Below are 13,293 nucleotides of genomic sequence, written 5' to 3'. Positions count from 1 at the left end.
CTCCGACGGGATGTTGGCTGAATCCGTTCGCATCTCAGGGGTGGCAGCCATTTGGAAACATGAGCCAGGGTCATTAGACCTCCAGGTCGATAGGCATGGTTCGGGATCTGCAGAGCCAATGAAGCACCCTAAACGGCGTGGGACAAGGGATTGATTTGGCGTTCCCAGTCTGGAGGCGTCATGGGGGTATGTTGCGTTGCAGGAGCAGAAAACATTTTGAGTTGTACTTCATACAGACTGCGTTCTTTGGCTCTGAAGTCCTGATCAAGTTCTCAGTTCATTTGAACAAATGAACAAAGTAATTTTTACTTGGGTATATATTTTCGCCCGCCATGACACTGTACTTTGGGTTGCTGTAGCGACCGTCTGCAAGAAACTGATTGATGACGATTGAACACCTTTCCCATCCGTTGCATCGGTGCCCGAGAATACCGCGGAGCATTTACTGGCTGTCACAATGCAGTGGAGGAAAAACTTGATAGCAATGTTGTTGTGCCAGACCAGTTCATGGCGGCCCTGAGCAGTAAAATATGGAGAACCCATACCCGTATTTCGATTTTGGTTAGCGTTGTCTTCTGAAATGTGCCTTCTGCTTAAGCGGGCTGAGCTGTGGCATTGGGCAGAGGCCACGCGTGTGAAAATTGACGAAGGTGTCGACGTGCCGGTCTGCCGATGATCCCGGGGCATGGGCGGGACCAAGGCGGAACAGGCGAGCACACAAGGCCGTTGTGCGACGAGAAGCGAGTGTCGTGAGTCGTGATGGCTGGCAAATTAAGACGACGTTAGGGAACAGGTTGGAATGTAGGTAAGCTACCGTGGAATCTCTCAGGAATACCTAATAGCAGGTGACAGGCCAAGACAAGAGCTGTACGGAGTACGTGTTTCTCTGTCAGTTAAAAGCTCCATCAATGGACTTAAAGACTCGTTGTGGGAACAAGTGTCAGCTGTGATTGTGTGTAGATGAATGTGTGTGCCAGTGGTCGGTCAGTGGTTGGTAATTGAAGATCGAGTGACGGCGCATGCTTGGCACATTTGTGGCATAGAGCAACGAATTGGTACGCAATCTTCTGTCCTTGGTCTGTAAAGTGGTTTATAGAATCCTAGACCTAGCATGGTCAATGATCAGAGCAAAAGAATGCGGTGCGATGGGCAAGTCAAAAAGGCAGGTTAATGAAAGTGAAGCTGACAAGACTCTTGGCAGAGTCAGAAGTGACAGGATTCAGTCGATTGACTGCTTCTTGTGATCCACAGTGCCGAGACCCAAGCCACCCTCGCCAGTGCATCGTGCATCTTGTGGTACGTACTGCCTTAGCTAAGGTAAGCGAAAGGGGCTCGTTCAGTACCTTTACCTTGCCTCACTAGGTAGGAACGTACTTCGCAACGGGTACACGGGAAGTAGGCGCACAGGTCGGTCTGGGTCTGGTGTGAAGTCTCAGATGGGGCCTTCCTTCCGTTCTCACCTCCGCAACGGTAATGGAAACCAGAGGTACCTTGCAAGTACCCGCCAGGCACAGCCTTACCAAGTACCTAGGTATGTTCCTTCCCTTCCCTTTTCCTCCCTCTGGTGAAAGAAGTCGCACACAAGGCAGGCCAAATGGGCTCCCTCAGGCGCTTTCTCAAACACTTGAGAGACTCGGGATTGATGATTCGAGTCAAGAAATGGCTGGGGCTGCCGTGACCCTTTTTACCCTTTCCCATCTTCGTTCTTCTTTCGGTTCTTCACGCAGTGCGTAACGCGCAACATATGGATACCTTACGTGCTGCCATCCATCTAAGTGTACCGCCCCTCGGGTTCCGGTTAACGTGGGTGATGAAATGGCAGGGTTGTCGCAACGAGTCCGCGGGATCCTAAGCTGCGAGATTAGCCGAGTGAGGACAAGAGCTATATACTAATCGTACAGCTACGTCAAATGGCTCGGCCATGCTGTGTTAGCCTGTACTCTGTTGGCTTCGTCCAAGCCCAAAAATACATTAGATGCGATGGTCCATGATCGGCTGCGCCTGCATCAGGGGACTTCCTTCATCTGTTGCCTGTTGGCGTAGCTCAAGCTCGTGCTCACCTTCAGCATTCATGCATTGCGCTGTCAGCCATCTGCAGACCCCATAACGCCCATCAAAGTTTAGACGTGTACGGATGAACGACCCCTAACGCAGTCGATAATACCAATTACTTTTCTGCCATGCTTGAATTCTTTGACGGCTCGTGAGCTGCACGATTATTGATGCCCTCCGCTAGACTGGCTGGCTGCTCAATGTTAAGGTTGCGTTGCCGCTGATCGATGTACCTCAATGTATCACGTTAGCCAACCGCTCCTCTTGAATCGCCCCAAACTACCGCCGCCGCCGTCTCGAGCACTGCCACGCGACTGCTTACTCCGTTTGTTTCGGCACTCTCCTACCCTGTCGTCGACTTCAAAGTGCTTCCGTCCCTTCCACCTTCTTCACCTCTCGACAGCTCCCATGTCTCCTTGGTCCTGAGCCCTGAGTGTACGAGTACCTGACAGCTCGACTTCTTTTCATATTTTCTCCAAACGTCTTCGCGTATTCAATTGCCATCGGGTTTTCTACAATCCGTAACCTGACCTCCACTGCCCTTCTTCACCAGAGACAAGATCAGCCAGTAGACCAAATACACACCACTACATATACCGTGCTACCACGCTTGGCGCGTTCTCAGGTCCCTTACACGTACCTTACACTACACATTATTCAAACATCAAACAAGTCGCCGGCCCCTCGTGTCTTGTTGCCGTTTCTACACTTCTCTCTTTACTCGCGCCGGCCAAACTTTACCCTCCTCACTTTCACATCGCAACTCAGACCCGACTTTATCCTTACCTTGGCCTGATAATTTTATCAGCCCGACATTTGCCCCTGCCTTTCGCTCTCTGCCTCACTCACATCTCACCCTAGATACCTCTCCGCGAGGTACCGCAGCCCCGGCCAGCCACCACCCAGGTGCCGTATCCGCGTGCACTTTTCACTACGCCATCATCGTCGCCGTGCGGATCCTTTCCCCATTCCTAACCCCATAACACTAAAACTCTCTTTCCCTCTGCCCATACAGATACGCCTGCTGCCTTTCATTCACCTGAAGTAGCTTGGAGCCACCTCCCTTCGGATTCGGATGACCTCCTTCCCCTCCCCCAACTACTTCTTGCCTTTTTCTTCTCTCCCCTTACCCTTCACCTCATGTCCTCGTCCATTCCTCTCGCAAACTTGTCGCCCTCGTCGAGGCCCTCGTACTACAAGATGCCCGAATCACCAGCGCCCTACTCCAGGCGCCGTCCGCATCGCGGCCACTGGACTCCCTCGCTAATTGGATCATACGTCTTCGACTGGCTTGTCCTCGCCGTTGTCGGCGGCATTGCCACCGTATTGGGCATCGTCGAGCCGAACAAGCGTCCTTTCTCTGTCCTCGACCCCAATATCTCGTAAGACACTAGAACCGCCGCTTAACGTCCCTTCTTCTACCGCATCTTGCTGACCCAAAGTTCAACAGCTTCCCGTTCACCCACCACGAGACCGTGCCTATGTGGCTAGCCGCCATCATTGCTGTCGCTGGCCCCATCATCGTCATCGCTGCCGTGTGCCTCATCCTCGTCCCCGGAAATACTGTTCCTAAGGGAACTCCCAAGTCTCTCATCTGGAAACGGAAGCTGTGGGAATTGCACGTTGGATATCTCGGTCTTGCTCTCGCTCATGTTGGCGCCTTCTTCATCACCAACGGCATGAAGAACATGTTCGGTAAACCACGACCCGATCTTCTTTCTCGATGCCAGCCCGACCTGGCCAATATACAGAAGTACATCGTCGGTGGTACATCCGCCAACATTACCGGCTTAACAGGTGCGGCAGGCTTTGGTCAGCTTGTGTCTGCAGCCATTTGCACAAATACCGATTCGCACACGCTCAACGATGGTTTCCGCAGCTACCCGTCTGGTCACTCGAGCTCCGCCGCCGCCGGTCTGATCTACCTGTCTCTTTTCCTCGCCAGCAAGTTCGCCGTTACCCTACCATTCGTGGCTTCAGACAACGGTGCCGATTCCCACTCGGCTTTCCCATCTCGCATCAAGAAGGCTGGATCCGGTTATGAGGAGGTCGGACTCGGCGAAAGCGGATCGCTCAATCCCGATTCCACCACTGCAGCCAGGAACTTGGCTGAGCATAACAAGGTCGTTACGGCTGTCCGTCGACAAGCTGCTGCCCCTCCGATCTATCTCCTGACCATCGTCGTTATACCTTGGTTCGCTTCCATCTTCATTGCTGGCTCTCGCTGGTTTGACTTCCGCCATCACGGTTTCGACATTCTTTTCGGCTACATGATTGGAATTTTTACATCCATCTTCGCCTTCCGCTACTACCACCTTCCGATCACTCAGGGTGCTGGCTGGGCATGGGGTCCTCGCAGCCACGATAAAGCTTGGTGGTCTGGTGTTGGCTCGTACAGTTACGCGACTGACAAAGGAGACTTTATTCGGCCTGGCGATGAGGAAGAGGCATATGTGTCGAGACCAGTCATTGGTCAAGCAACATCAACGCAGTACATGGGCAAGCAAAGCTCTCATGATGAGCCTGAGGCTGAAAATCGGTTCTGATTATGATAGAATGGGTGCGGCATGCTATAGCATCCATCGCATTTCCACACTGGGCATATTGGGGCATGAACGGAGTTTACGGTATACCACCCGCCTGAAAAAAGGAACTGGCGGGTGCCTAGGGCAATTGTTTCTTATGGGGGCCAGGCATGGCATACAGATATGACCTTTACGGAATAGATTTGTGACTGACGACCTCTGTTGACCCGTTCTACTTGTGCACAATGTTGATCATGGACAAGGAACATTGATAGCTTACCTACCGCTACAGCCCTTCTCCACTAAGATCTACAGGGCCCTGGCTGTAGTAGGCTATCTTCGAATTTCTGAATTGGCCCTGATTCTCACTCTTTCAATTTGTAATGGCGACGCCAGGACCACGGCGCTATGAACAGTTTATCAAATGTCGGGGGGAGGCATACATACATGCTCACGATCACCGGGCTCCCTGCCCACGAGACCAAGCTAGCTTTGCCTATACAAGCCGGGTATCTGCGCTTGGCCGAGTAGACTACGAACCGCGGTACAAGACGAAGATATCTAGCTGGTCTACTTTACCACATGGCTATTCGACTGTGCTGTCATGTCGGGGAGGAATTTGAGCCTGCGTCGACAACCTGAGCCGTGATCTACTACCAAACTCTCCCTGGCTACCTTGAACAGCAAGCCACTTTGAACAGCAAGAGAATCTGCAAGCTCATTGGACATCTAGGTTTGTATACATTTGCTGACGAATCGATGGTTTGTGGATTGATGAACGTCACACCAAGCTTTCACGTGTACCATCAAGCGGCCGCGGCCCGAAAGGGTAAGCTTGTTGATCATGAAAGCCATCATATCATTATTCCCGAGGCCCCAGTCTACCGAATAGGAGAGATGAAAACTAGAAAAGAAAAGTGACAGCTAAGCGGGAGGAAGCCATGCCCTGGCCCGAAGAAGGCCTTTTATCAGGTCGCCCCCCGTGTGCAATGTCGATATTGTGCCTGGCTAGAGAAGTAGCCAAAGATGAGCGAAGACCGTCTTCGCCTTGTCTTCTTTCTTCTAATTTACGCCATGGCAACGCCCTCGTCATCCCCGGCCCGTACGCGGGCTGCTGTGCCCTCAAATTCGACATCGTCGTCCTCCTCCTCCAGGAGATCCTCGTCTCGGAACCCGCTGTCCACTTCCATCTTCCGCAGGCGACGGCGCATGGAATCCTTCTTCTGGTGCTGCCACCGGATGAGGGCGGCGGGGGCGTGAACCTTGAACCCGTAGACGCGCGGGATGTAGCGCTCGGCGCTCTTGGTAGGGATGAGTGCCGGGTAGGCCTGGAAGATGATGTTGTGGAACGAGGTGCCAAAGTAGGCGCCATCAATAGCGGCGTGGCGTGAGGACTTTGGATTATAATTATCCTCGCAACGCGCGCAGTAGAGCTTGACGGGCTTCAGGTTGGGGATGTCGGCGAGGCCCATGGGAAGGAGAGGGTGCGAATGGCACATCACACGGGGGCATTTTCCAAAGTCGGCCTTCTTGTACTTTTCAAGCTGCGAGCAGCGTTAGTATTGCCATCGTAGTAAAAGTGCAGATGTTCCAAGATCCGTCCTTCTCATTCTCCATCGGTGCAAGGAGAAACAGAAGCTGGACAAATATTCCAGAGAAGATATGGCTTACCATCTTAGCTAAGCCCCTTGTCGTAACGATGAATCGGGCGTGTACGAGACCATACAGATGTCTCGCAGACTTCTCGATCGTCTCCCTCATCTCATCGTCGCAGTCGAGGTCGAAGACATCAGTGATGAGATCCAGCGCATATTGGTAGTATTGGACCTCCGTGTTCAGCCCAGTCAAGTTGAACCGATCCGTGAGGTAGTCCTCGTCGATTTCGCAGAAGTATTCGTTTCCGCGAGAGGAAATGAACTACAAAGAGCCACGGTCAGCAGGCGATTCATCTGTGGCTAAGTGGCCGTCCTCCGAGGGTATTGCAAGGGCATTCAACAGCGCGCCAATGACCGCGTCGCAGTCCAAAGCTCGCAACCTCGGCTTCCACACTCATCAAAATTCCCTTCCCTTCGACCGCAGATAGCCCATCGCCAGTCTCTTCGCACTCACCCAGTCTCGCCAGTAGCTCGTGTAGTCACTGTCCGACTCGCTAACGAAGTCGTCCATCATGGCGGGAAGAAAGTGCGACTCGTGCCTCGACGAGCGCTCAGATCATGGCCTAGAGGTACGGTCGCGTCGGAACGTCTAGATCGTTCGTAAATGTCGATTGTTCGCGGTCGCTCGGCCGTCTCGACTATGGGCGCTGATGTGAAGAAACAGGAGGGAAGGTATTTCTCATTGGGTGGTGATTGACAGTGTTTCTCTGCGCTCATCTGCAGGGCAGAAAGCAGTTGGCGGGGCTGTGGTGCGCCTGGCCAGCCGTGCCTGCCAGGGACACTGGAGGGGGCGGGGGAGGTACGTACCTCTTGCACCGGTCATTGCACAACCCAAAGTTTATGCAGGCGCGTCTGCACAAGTGGCAATGGAACAACAGCGCCTCGTTCATCAAGGTCATCTATTTAAAGGACAAGCTCATCATACTTGTAATGTCGCGGGGAATTATTGAGAGTGGCACTCATGGACTTCGTTTTTACGTATGACAGCACCTTCTAGCGGCCGTCTGAACTAAAGCTGGCGGCAGAGCTGACCGACTGACCCTCCAACTCCATCTCGTCGCTCTGCTCTACATACTTCAACCCCAAGCCATTTACGGCTTTGCTGTGAGGCACATCAAGACGACTCATCAGCCCGGATTGATCCTTGTTACCCTGCATGGAAATATTCACGCCTTCCATCGCTTCACGGAGCGTGTCGCCAGTTTCATCCATTGCTGCCAAGAACCGCGCAAGTTCCTTGCACAGTTCCCAGTCACCCTCCTTCATTGCTCTTGATAGCAATCGTACTGTTTGTTCTGACGTAGATCCAAGCTCATCTAGAGTATGCAAGATGATAAGATAGCCTCCGGCCGTCTTCAACGACCCTCGCTGAAGCGACTCTTCGAAAAGTTCTTGTACTGGCGGGAGGTATGCGAAAAGTGTGCGCCATTGCCGCACCTCCGTTTTCCTTGTACATTGCACCACAATGTCTAGGTACTGCTTAAAAGACGACAAAAGCGAAAGCACCCTTGGTAAGATCGCCTCCTCAGGGCTTGGTCCGGAATCAACCTCCTTATCCAACACCTTGTGAAGCAGTATCTCCAACGCGTGTGCGAAGTATTCCAAATTTTGATACCGGTCTGAAAGCTTGACTGCGTCTCCTTTCCGGCCCTCGGTCAGGAGAAATCGCAGAATGTCAGGCAAGAATAAATGTGTCTGTTAATTACTATTAGCAAGTCGTCTCTCAAAAGTAATAATGGTAAACCAACTCGAATGGCGAAGCGGAAGAAGGAGAAGCTGATGTCTCTTCGCTGTATTAGATCAGCTTCAATCCCAAGGATAATGCCCTTTCCAAGAAGTGTCGAAAGGGGGTAAAAGTCTAGAGGGACCGATATTGTCTTCGGCAGTTCTCGCTGTGCCTCATTTGAAGCCGCTTGCAGCACCTCTTGTATGTCTGCCCAGACCTTGAAATCCTGGCCATCGAACACCCAGAGTGAGTTGCGTAGAGTCACGTCTGCCTCCGCAGGTGACAACTCCTCAGCATGTGTAGCTAACCCATCAAAATGGGGCTGGTCCCGCATGCTAACATGAAATTCAACATTTTGAGCGATGACTTTCATGTCGTACTTCAAATTACCCTCGCTATTGAATGAGGGCTGTAGCAATACCAACTTGGCATCTACTAGGAACAGGACAGACGCCACGGCGACATCTTGTGACGGATCACCGTCAACGAGTTGGCTATCTGGCAAAATCCAGCTCAGACCGCGGACTCTTGCAGGCGAGCGCACGATGCCATGAAATGCGATCTGTCCTAGCTGCACCAATCTGATCGAACCGTTGGTGGGCGCGAAAATGAAGTGGTAGAGTAGATTGTCGTAGGTGTACACAAGTAACGAGTCCTCCCCTGAAGTAGTCACTAAAACTGCAGGAGCTGGTAACCGTTCGGTGTGAAGCACTTGAGAGTTGTCGAGCGCCGTTTCTCTCGAATAGAGGCGCAATTCGTGCGACTTATTAGCCTCAACAGCAGCCACGAGGATATGCTGATACCAGCACATGCTGCCCCTGACCTGAAATTCATTTTCCATGGCTTCGTTGGCAAATGTTTTCCATCGACCACTGTTGACACTATAGTGAGCCAAACCTCGGCGCCCAGCCACAGCAACGTATCGACCATCTGGTGAAATGACAGTGTGGCGGATGGGCCACTGCTGAAGTAGATAGGCCAAGGGCACTTTCGTTGTGTGCCACAGATGCGGCTCCGCAGAGATGCTGGCTAGATCTGGCAAGTCATATCCGCGATATATCATGACGTTGGTACTCGTCTGCAAAACGGTGCGCATGAGATTTGCAGCGTTGTAGTTGCCGACGACTGCGCTTCTCGCCATTTCCAGTACCCATATTGCCTCGTGCTTGCGATGTGTAATCAGGATCTCCGAACCGCTGCCGAGCCAGACGGCGTCTCCAATGCCAGAAATCCAGTTCTCGCCATTGGCCTCAATGATAGTGTCATGTGCGCCAAAACTGTTACTGCCCGGCTTCCCGTAGACGCTCCATGTAGCCCAGCCGTTTTCATATCCAGCAAACAAACAGTAGCCGTCAGGCGAGTAGCTGAGCGTCGTGAGTGAACCAGAAACCGTTGTCGACACTGGAATGGTGTGTGTATGCGAAGGAGGAATATTGCCAGCATAATCTCGAGCCGAGTAAACACGGATGGACCCATCTGCGCAACCTACAGCAATCAATGAGAATCTTGCGTTGATGACTGCTTTTCTGGCGGACTCCTCCGGTTCAGCGGGCGTGTGGAAGCAGTAGCCTTTGAAAAGCTTTTTTGGGTCAGCGTCTTCGCGAGGATGAAGTCGCTGGACTGCATAGACCTTGCCGTCACTTGTGGTCCAGGTTGACAGGTTCATAGGCCGATCGTGGGTCATCTCGACAACGGTTATCTTCTTTTCCAGCCACCCCATTCGACTGATGATTTCTGTCTTAGTCTGGCTTCCGCTCTGGTCCGGGGTCCATCGGATGCACTGGATGGCGCCTGGTTTGCGCGTGGCAACAACTAGTTCATCATCCAGTGCTAGAGCGCTCTCTATGCCAGCATCAACTTTGATGACCATCCTGAAACGAACGCTTACATCACGCACTCCTTGACCCTCACCAGGGCCCCAGAGATACTGGTCTGGAGCTGTACTCCCGGGCTGGCCGTGGTGGTTCTGACGACGTCGTTGGATGTTTGCGTAACTCGGGAAATACGGTTTGTAAACTTGGGCTTCAGAGTCCATCGCGAGTGAGTATGTGATAAGATAGCCTAGGGTCGTCCGAACCACAAGAATAGCCGAGTCAGGTCTCATAAGAAGGTCGACGTTCTCGCCATAAGTCGATAAAGAAGTTTCCGAGCGGACTACCACTGCCAAAATCACAGTGGGCTTGAGAAGAACGTAAGCATGGTTCATTGGACTTTAAAGACAGAGCTATCCAGAGCAAGAACCAACCTTGGCTTGCCATATTGTCATTGAAGTAGAGGATATCGATGCAAAGAGGTGGCCAGGACGGGAGATGCGCAGTGCGAGGACGGGATCTTTCAGGGGAATATTGACGTTGAGGCGGGGTGATGAACGACTTGTTTCCAGATCGTGATCTTGATCGTCAACTGGTTGAATGGCGGGCGTCAGCGGTGTCATTGGCGTCGCCAGCTCAAGAGCATCGTGTGGCGACTGTTGCTGGTGAGCATTTCCGGGAGGCGATTCTAAGGCCTCGCCTGTCGGCCGATTGTCGAAGGGATTGGGCAGGCCATCGTGAGACACGACTAGGTTGAAGGCAGGACCAGACCTGCTGCTCGTTGCGAAGATTCTCGGGGTTCCTATGGGCCAATACATCTCGACAAGGCCCTATGTAAACGCGTCGATCGTTTCGGTGAGGATGTGCCGTCGCAATGGCAAGGTGTTGTTGGTGACAAACGGGGGTTTCGTCGAGCCGAAGACCAGGTATTCTTTGTCGTCGAACCGCACAATGTTTTGATCATGGCCGCTGTTATTGTTCAAACGAGAATCATCGTGTTCTTTTCAAACCAATCGAGGCCCTTGGACGACATCAATATGCGGAGTGGAAAGGTGATTGATCATGCGAAATGGCGGCTTGGGATAAGCATCGTTGTACGAGCTTCTTGTTGCCGGCGGGAGCTTGTGAAGCCACCAGGGGAGCTTCCCGTCGATAAGGTACCCGACCCGCCTTTTTCGGTCTTTGGCAGCTGCACGCAGCACTCCAGCATGTTACAGGCGCTTTGTTCGGACCGCCTTACCCGAGCATCATTAGATAATCAGTGGCGCCGCAAGATGAACTCAATGAGGTGTGCCTCGAGATACTACCTACCTACCTCATACAGAGGAGTAAGGTACCCAAGCACCTAGGTAGGTACAGATATCCACTTTGTATACCGCATTCGCTCCTGCATACTAACGACAACATTGTGAAGTCCATTTTGGGGTTTGGCGTCGACCAACAATAATCAGCGTACAGTCTAGACAGCATTGATTTTGTTCTGCTGAGAGACTCAGTCTGTATGTACTGATCGATTAGTATTGTGTACTTGAATTCCGATCACTGCGGTCGACTCACACTGCATACTATCGTATTTTCCAGCTTGCTCCTCCACTGTTCGAGTTGCGCTCCCAGACTGACCCTCACATACCATTTAGGATTGTACTCAACCCACATTGCTGCTCATCATACAAGGCGTTCCTGGCGCGTCATAATGGTGCCTCCTCGCACAAGGCTGAGCCTCTCCAAGGAGAGGTTTCCGGCTTTTCTGACCAACCTCAAGAGCCAGCCGTACCACGATCCCAGCTCAAGCTCTAGAGGGCACACGTATGACCCCTACCTATGGACAGTCCCTGTGGAGCTTTTGAGTTGGAGATACTGACTATTCTTGCAGGCTACGATCAATAGCCTGGAATCCATTGGGAACTTTGGTCGCGACAGGCTCATCGGACAAAACGCTACGCGTCTGTACGTGATGAACGTGATTCGCTTGTCCATGGGGCAAGCAGGCTGACATATCTTACTTCTGTAGGGAATCCGGAGAAGCCAAACGTACGGTTTTCAACTGAGCTAAAAGGACACTCCGCTGCCATTGAAAAGGTTGCATTCAACCCAGTCAAGGATGCTGAGTTGTGTAGTGTAAGCAACGATGGAGTCGTCAAATTCTGGGACGTTCGGTCCAAGACTTGCATCAACGAGATAAGAGGCTTGGGAGACGCCTTCACTCTAGTATGGGCGCCCGACGGACAGTCTCTAGTCGTTGGAAATAAGGTCAGCCACGTTGATTTTGGCATTACTTGGGTACATTCGGCTGACACTCAATCTGCCAGACGGATAATATCTTTGTACTGTCACCAACACAGTCTACGCCGATATCGTCGCATCAGCAGCCCAGTCAGACCAACCAGATTGCTTTTGACTGGGCCGGCGATACGATCTTCTTGACAACCGGCGAGGGAAGAACACGGATCTTGACATATCCCGATTTTAAGCCTGCCTTCCAGTTCAAACATGGTGATGAGTCAAAGGAGTTTACCCTCAACGGACACACGTCTTCCTGCTTGACAGCCGAGCTACAACCCACAGGACGTTATCTTGCCACGGGAGGTTCGGATTCCATAATTTCTCTGTGGGACACAACAGACTGGATTTGCCAGCGAACCATAACCAGCATGATTGGCCCAGTGCGGTCTATCAGTGAGTTGAATAAATATGCTAGTAACTGCGAACAGTGTCTAATGGTTGTACAGGCTTCACCTTTGATGGTAACTTCTTGGTCGGAGGCAGCGATGAAGGTAAGTCGCCTGGTGCCAGAAAAGCGCAGATGCTGACTACATCGCCAGGCTCTGGACTGGATATTCGACATGCAGAGTCAGGAGACCACGTCCATACCTTCAAGACAGCTGGTCCTTGCCCGGTTGTGGCCTGGGCGCCAACGAAATATTGTCTGGCATACAGTGATCTTGGCGTTCTTCGCATCGTCGGGGTGGATGCAGAGAAGAAGTGACGAGACACAACATCGCCATTCCGAAGAGGTGGACTTCTCTACTACGGCGCAGAAGTAGCCTTTTCAGCCCCGGGTAGGTAGATTTCTTCAGTGAGATAGATAGGAGTAGAGTCTCGAAAATTCCATCTCGAAAAGGAAAATACAGGTTCCTGCGTCATATCTACTAATTTTTGAAGCTGGGTAGTTATGTGTCGACTTTACATGGCACCTCGGGCATAGGGGTCTAGGGAGAGTAGCTTGAGCTGCAAGATCGGAAGACCGAGAAGCTTGACTGCCCGTTGCCGGAGTCAGATCGGCCCAACTTGACGCCGGTTAGGGAAGAAACGGGAGTCGGAGGCAGAGAAACGATTGCGGCCCTATCAAGTGTTGTAAGCTATTTTGACAGCTGACTGCAGGATAAGTAGCAGAACCCAGAACAGCAGCACAGCAATAAAGACCTCCATTACTTCCACGTCCAACGACGGTGTATTTGAACATGTGGGCTGAGGAGCCTGTGTTCTTCGTCACATACATAGCCTGCCGGGAAACATGCGCCTTA

The 13,293-nt window shown here is 52.1% G+C and overlaps 4 protein-coding genes across 4 annotated transcripts; 2 read left to right on the top strand and 2 right to left on the bottom strand.

The window, feature by feature from the left end:
* Nucleotides 1–3,192: 3,192 nt before the first annotated feature.
* Nucleotides 3,193–4,598, top strand: CCOS01_17028 (PAP2 superfamily protein; the record flags this gene model as incomplete). Its single annotated transcript, XM_060465162.1, has 2 exons — nucleotides 3,193–3,434; nucleotides 3,503–4,598. The coding sequence occupies 2 exons, from the start codon at nucleotides 3,193–3,195 to the stop codon at nucleotides 4,596–4,598; spliced, it is 1,338 nt and encodes a 445-aa protein (XP_060304252.1).
* Nucleotides 4,599–5,644: 1,046 nt separating this feature from the next.
* Nucleotides 5,645–6,746, bottom strand: CCOS01_17027 (casein kinase II subunit beta-2; the record flags this gene model as incomplete). Its single annotated transcript, XM_060465161.1, has 3 exons — nucleotides 5,645–6,121; nucleotides 6,249–6,494; nucleotides 6,687–6,746. The coding sequence occupies 3 exons, from the start codon at nucleotides 6,744–6,746 to the stop codon at nucleotides 5,645–5,647; spliced, it is 783 nt and encodes a 260-aa protein (XP_060304251.1).
* A 479-nt stretch (nucleotides 6,747–7,225) lies between these two features.
* CCOS01_17026 (uncharacterized protein) lies at nucleotides 7,226–10,587 on the bottom strand (the record flags this gene model as incomplete). The annotated part of the gene is made up of 3 exons (XM_060465160.1): nucleotides 7,226–7,927; nucleotides 7,981–10,137; nucleotides 10,204–10,587. The coding sequence occupies 3 exons, from the start codon at nucleotides 10,585–10,587 to the stop codon at nucleotides 7,226–7,228; spliced, it is 3,243 nt and encodes a 1,080-aa protein (XP_060304250.1).
* Nucleotides 10,588–11,462: 875 nt separating this feature from the next.
* Nucleotides 11,463–12,755, top strand: CCOS01_17025 (WD domain-containing protein; the record flags this gene model as incomplete). Its single annotated transcript, XM_060465159.1, has 6 exons — nucleotides 11,463–11,575; nucleotides 11,643–11,716; nucleotides 11,781–12,019; nucleotides 12,079–12,445; nucleotides 12,499–12,543; nucleotides 12,592–12,755. 6 exons carry the CDS (start codon nucleotides 11,463–11,465, stop codon nucleotides 12,753–12,755), a joined length of 1,002 nt encoding a protein of 333 aa, XP_060304249.1.
* Between the last annotated feature and the right edge of the window lie 538 nt (nucleotides 12,756–13,293).

This window comes from Colletotrichum costaricense, assembly GCF_030867565.1.
Source record: "Colletotrichum costaricense strain IMI 309622 chromosome Unknown Scaffold_38.1, whole genome shotgun sequence".
Lineage (NCBI taxonomy): Eukaryota > Fungi > Ascomycota > Sordariomycetes > Glomerellales > Glomerellaceae > Colletotrichum > Colletotrichum costaricense.
The sequence above is the reverse complement of the archived record's forward strand: the minus strand, read 5'-3'. Positions and strand labels throughout refer to the sequence as shown.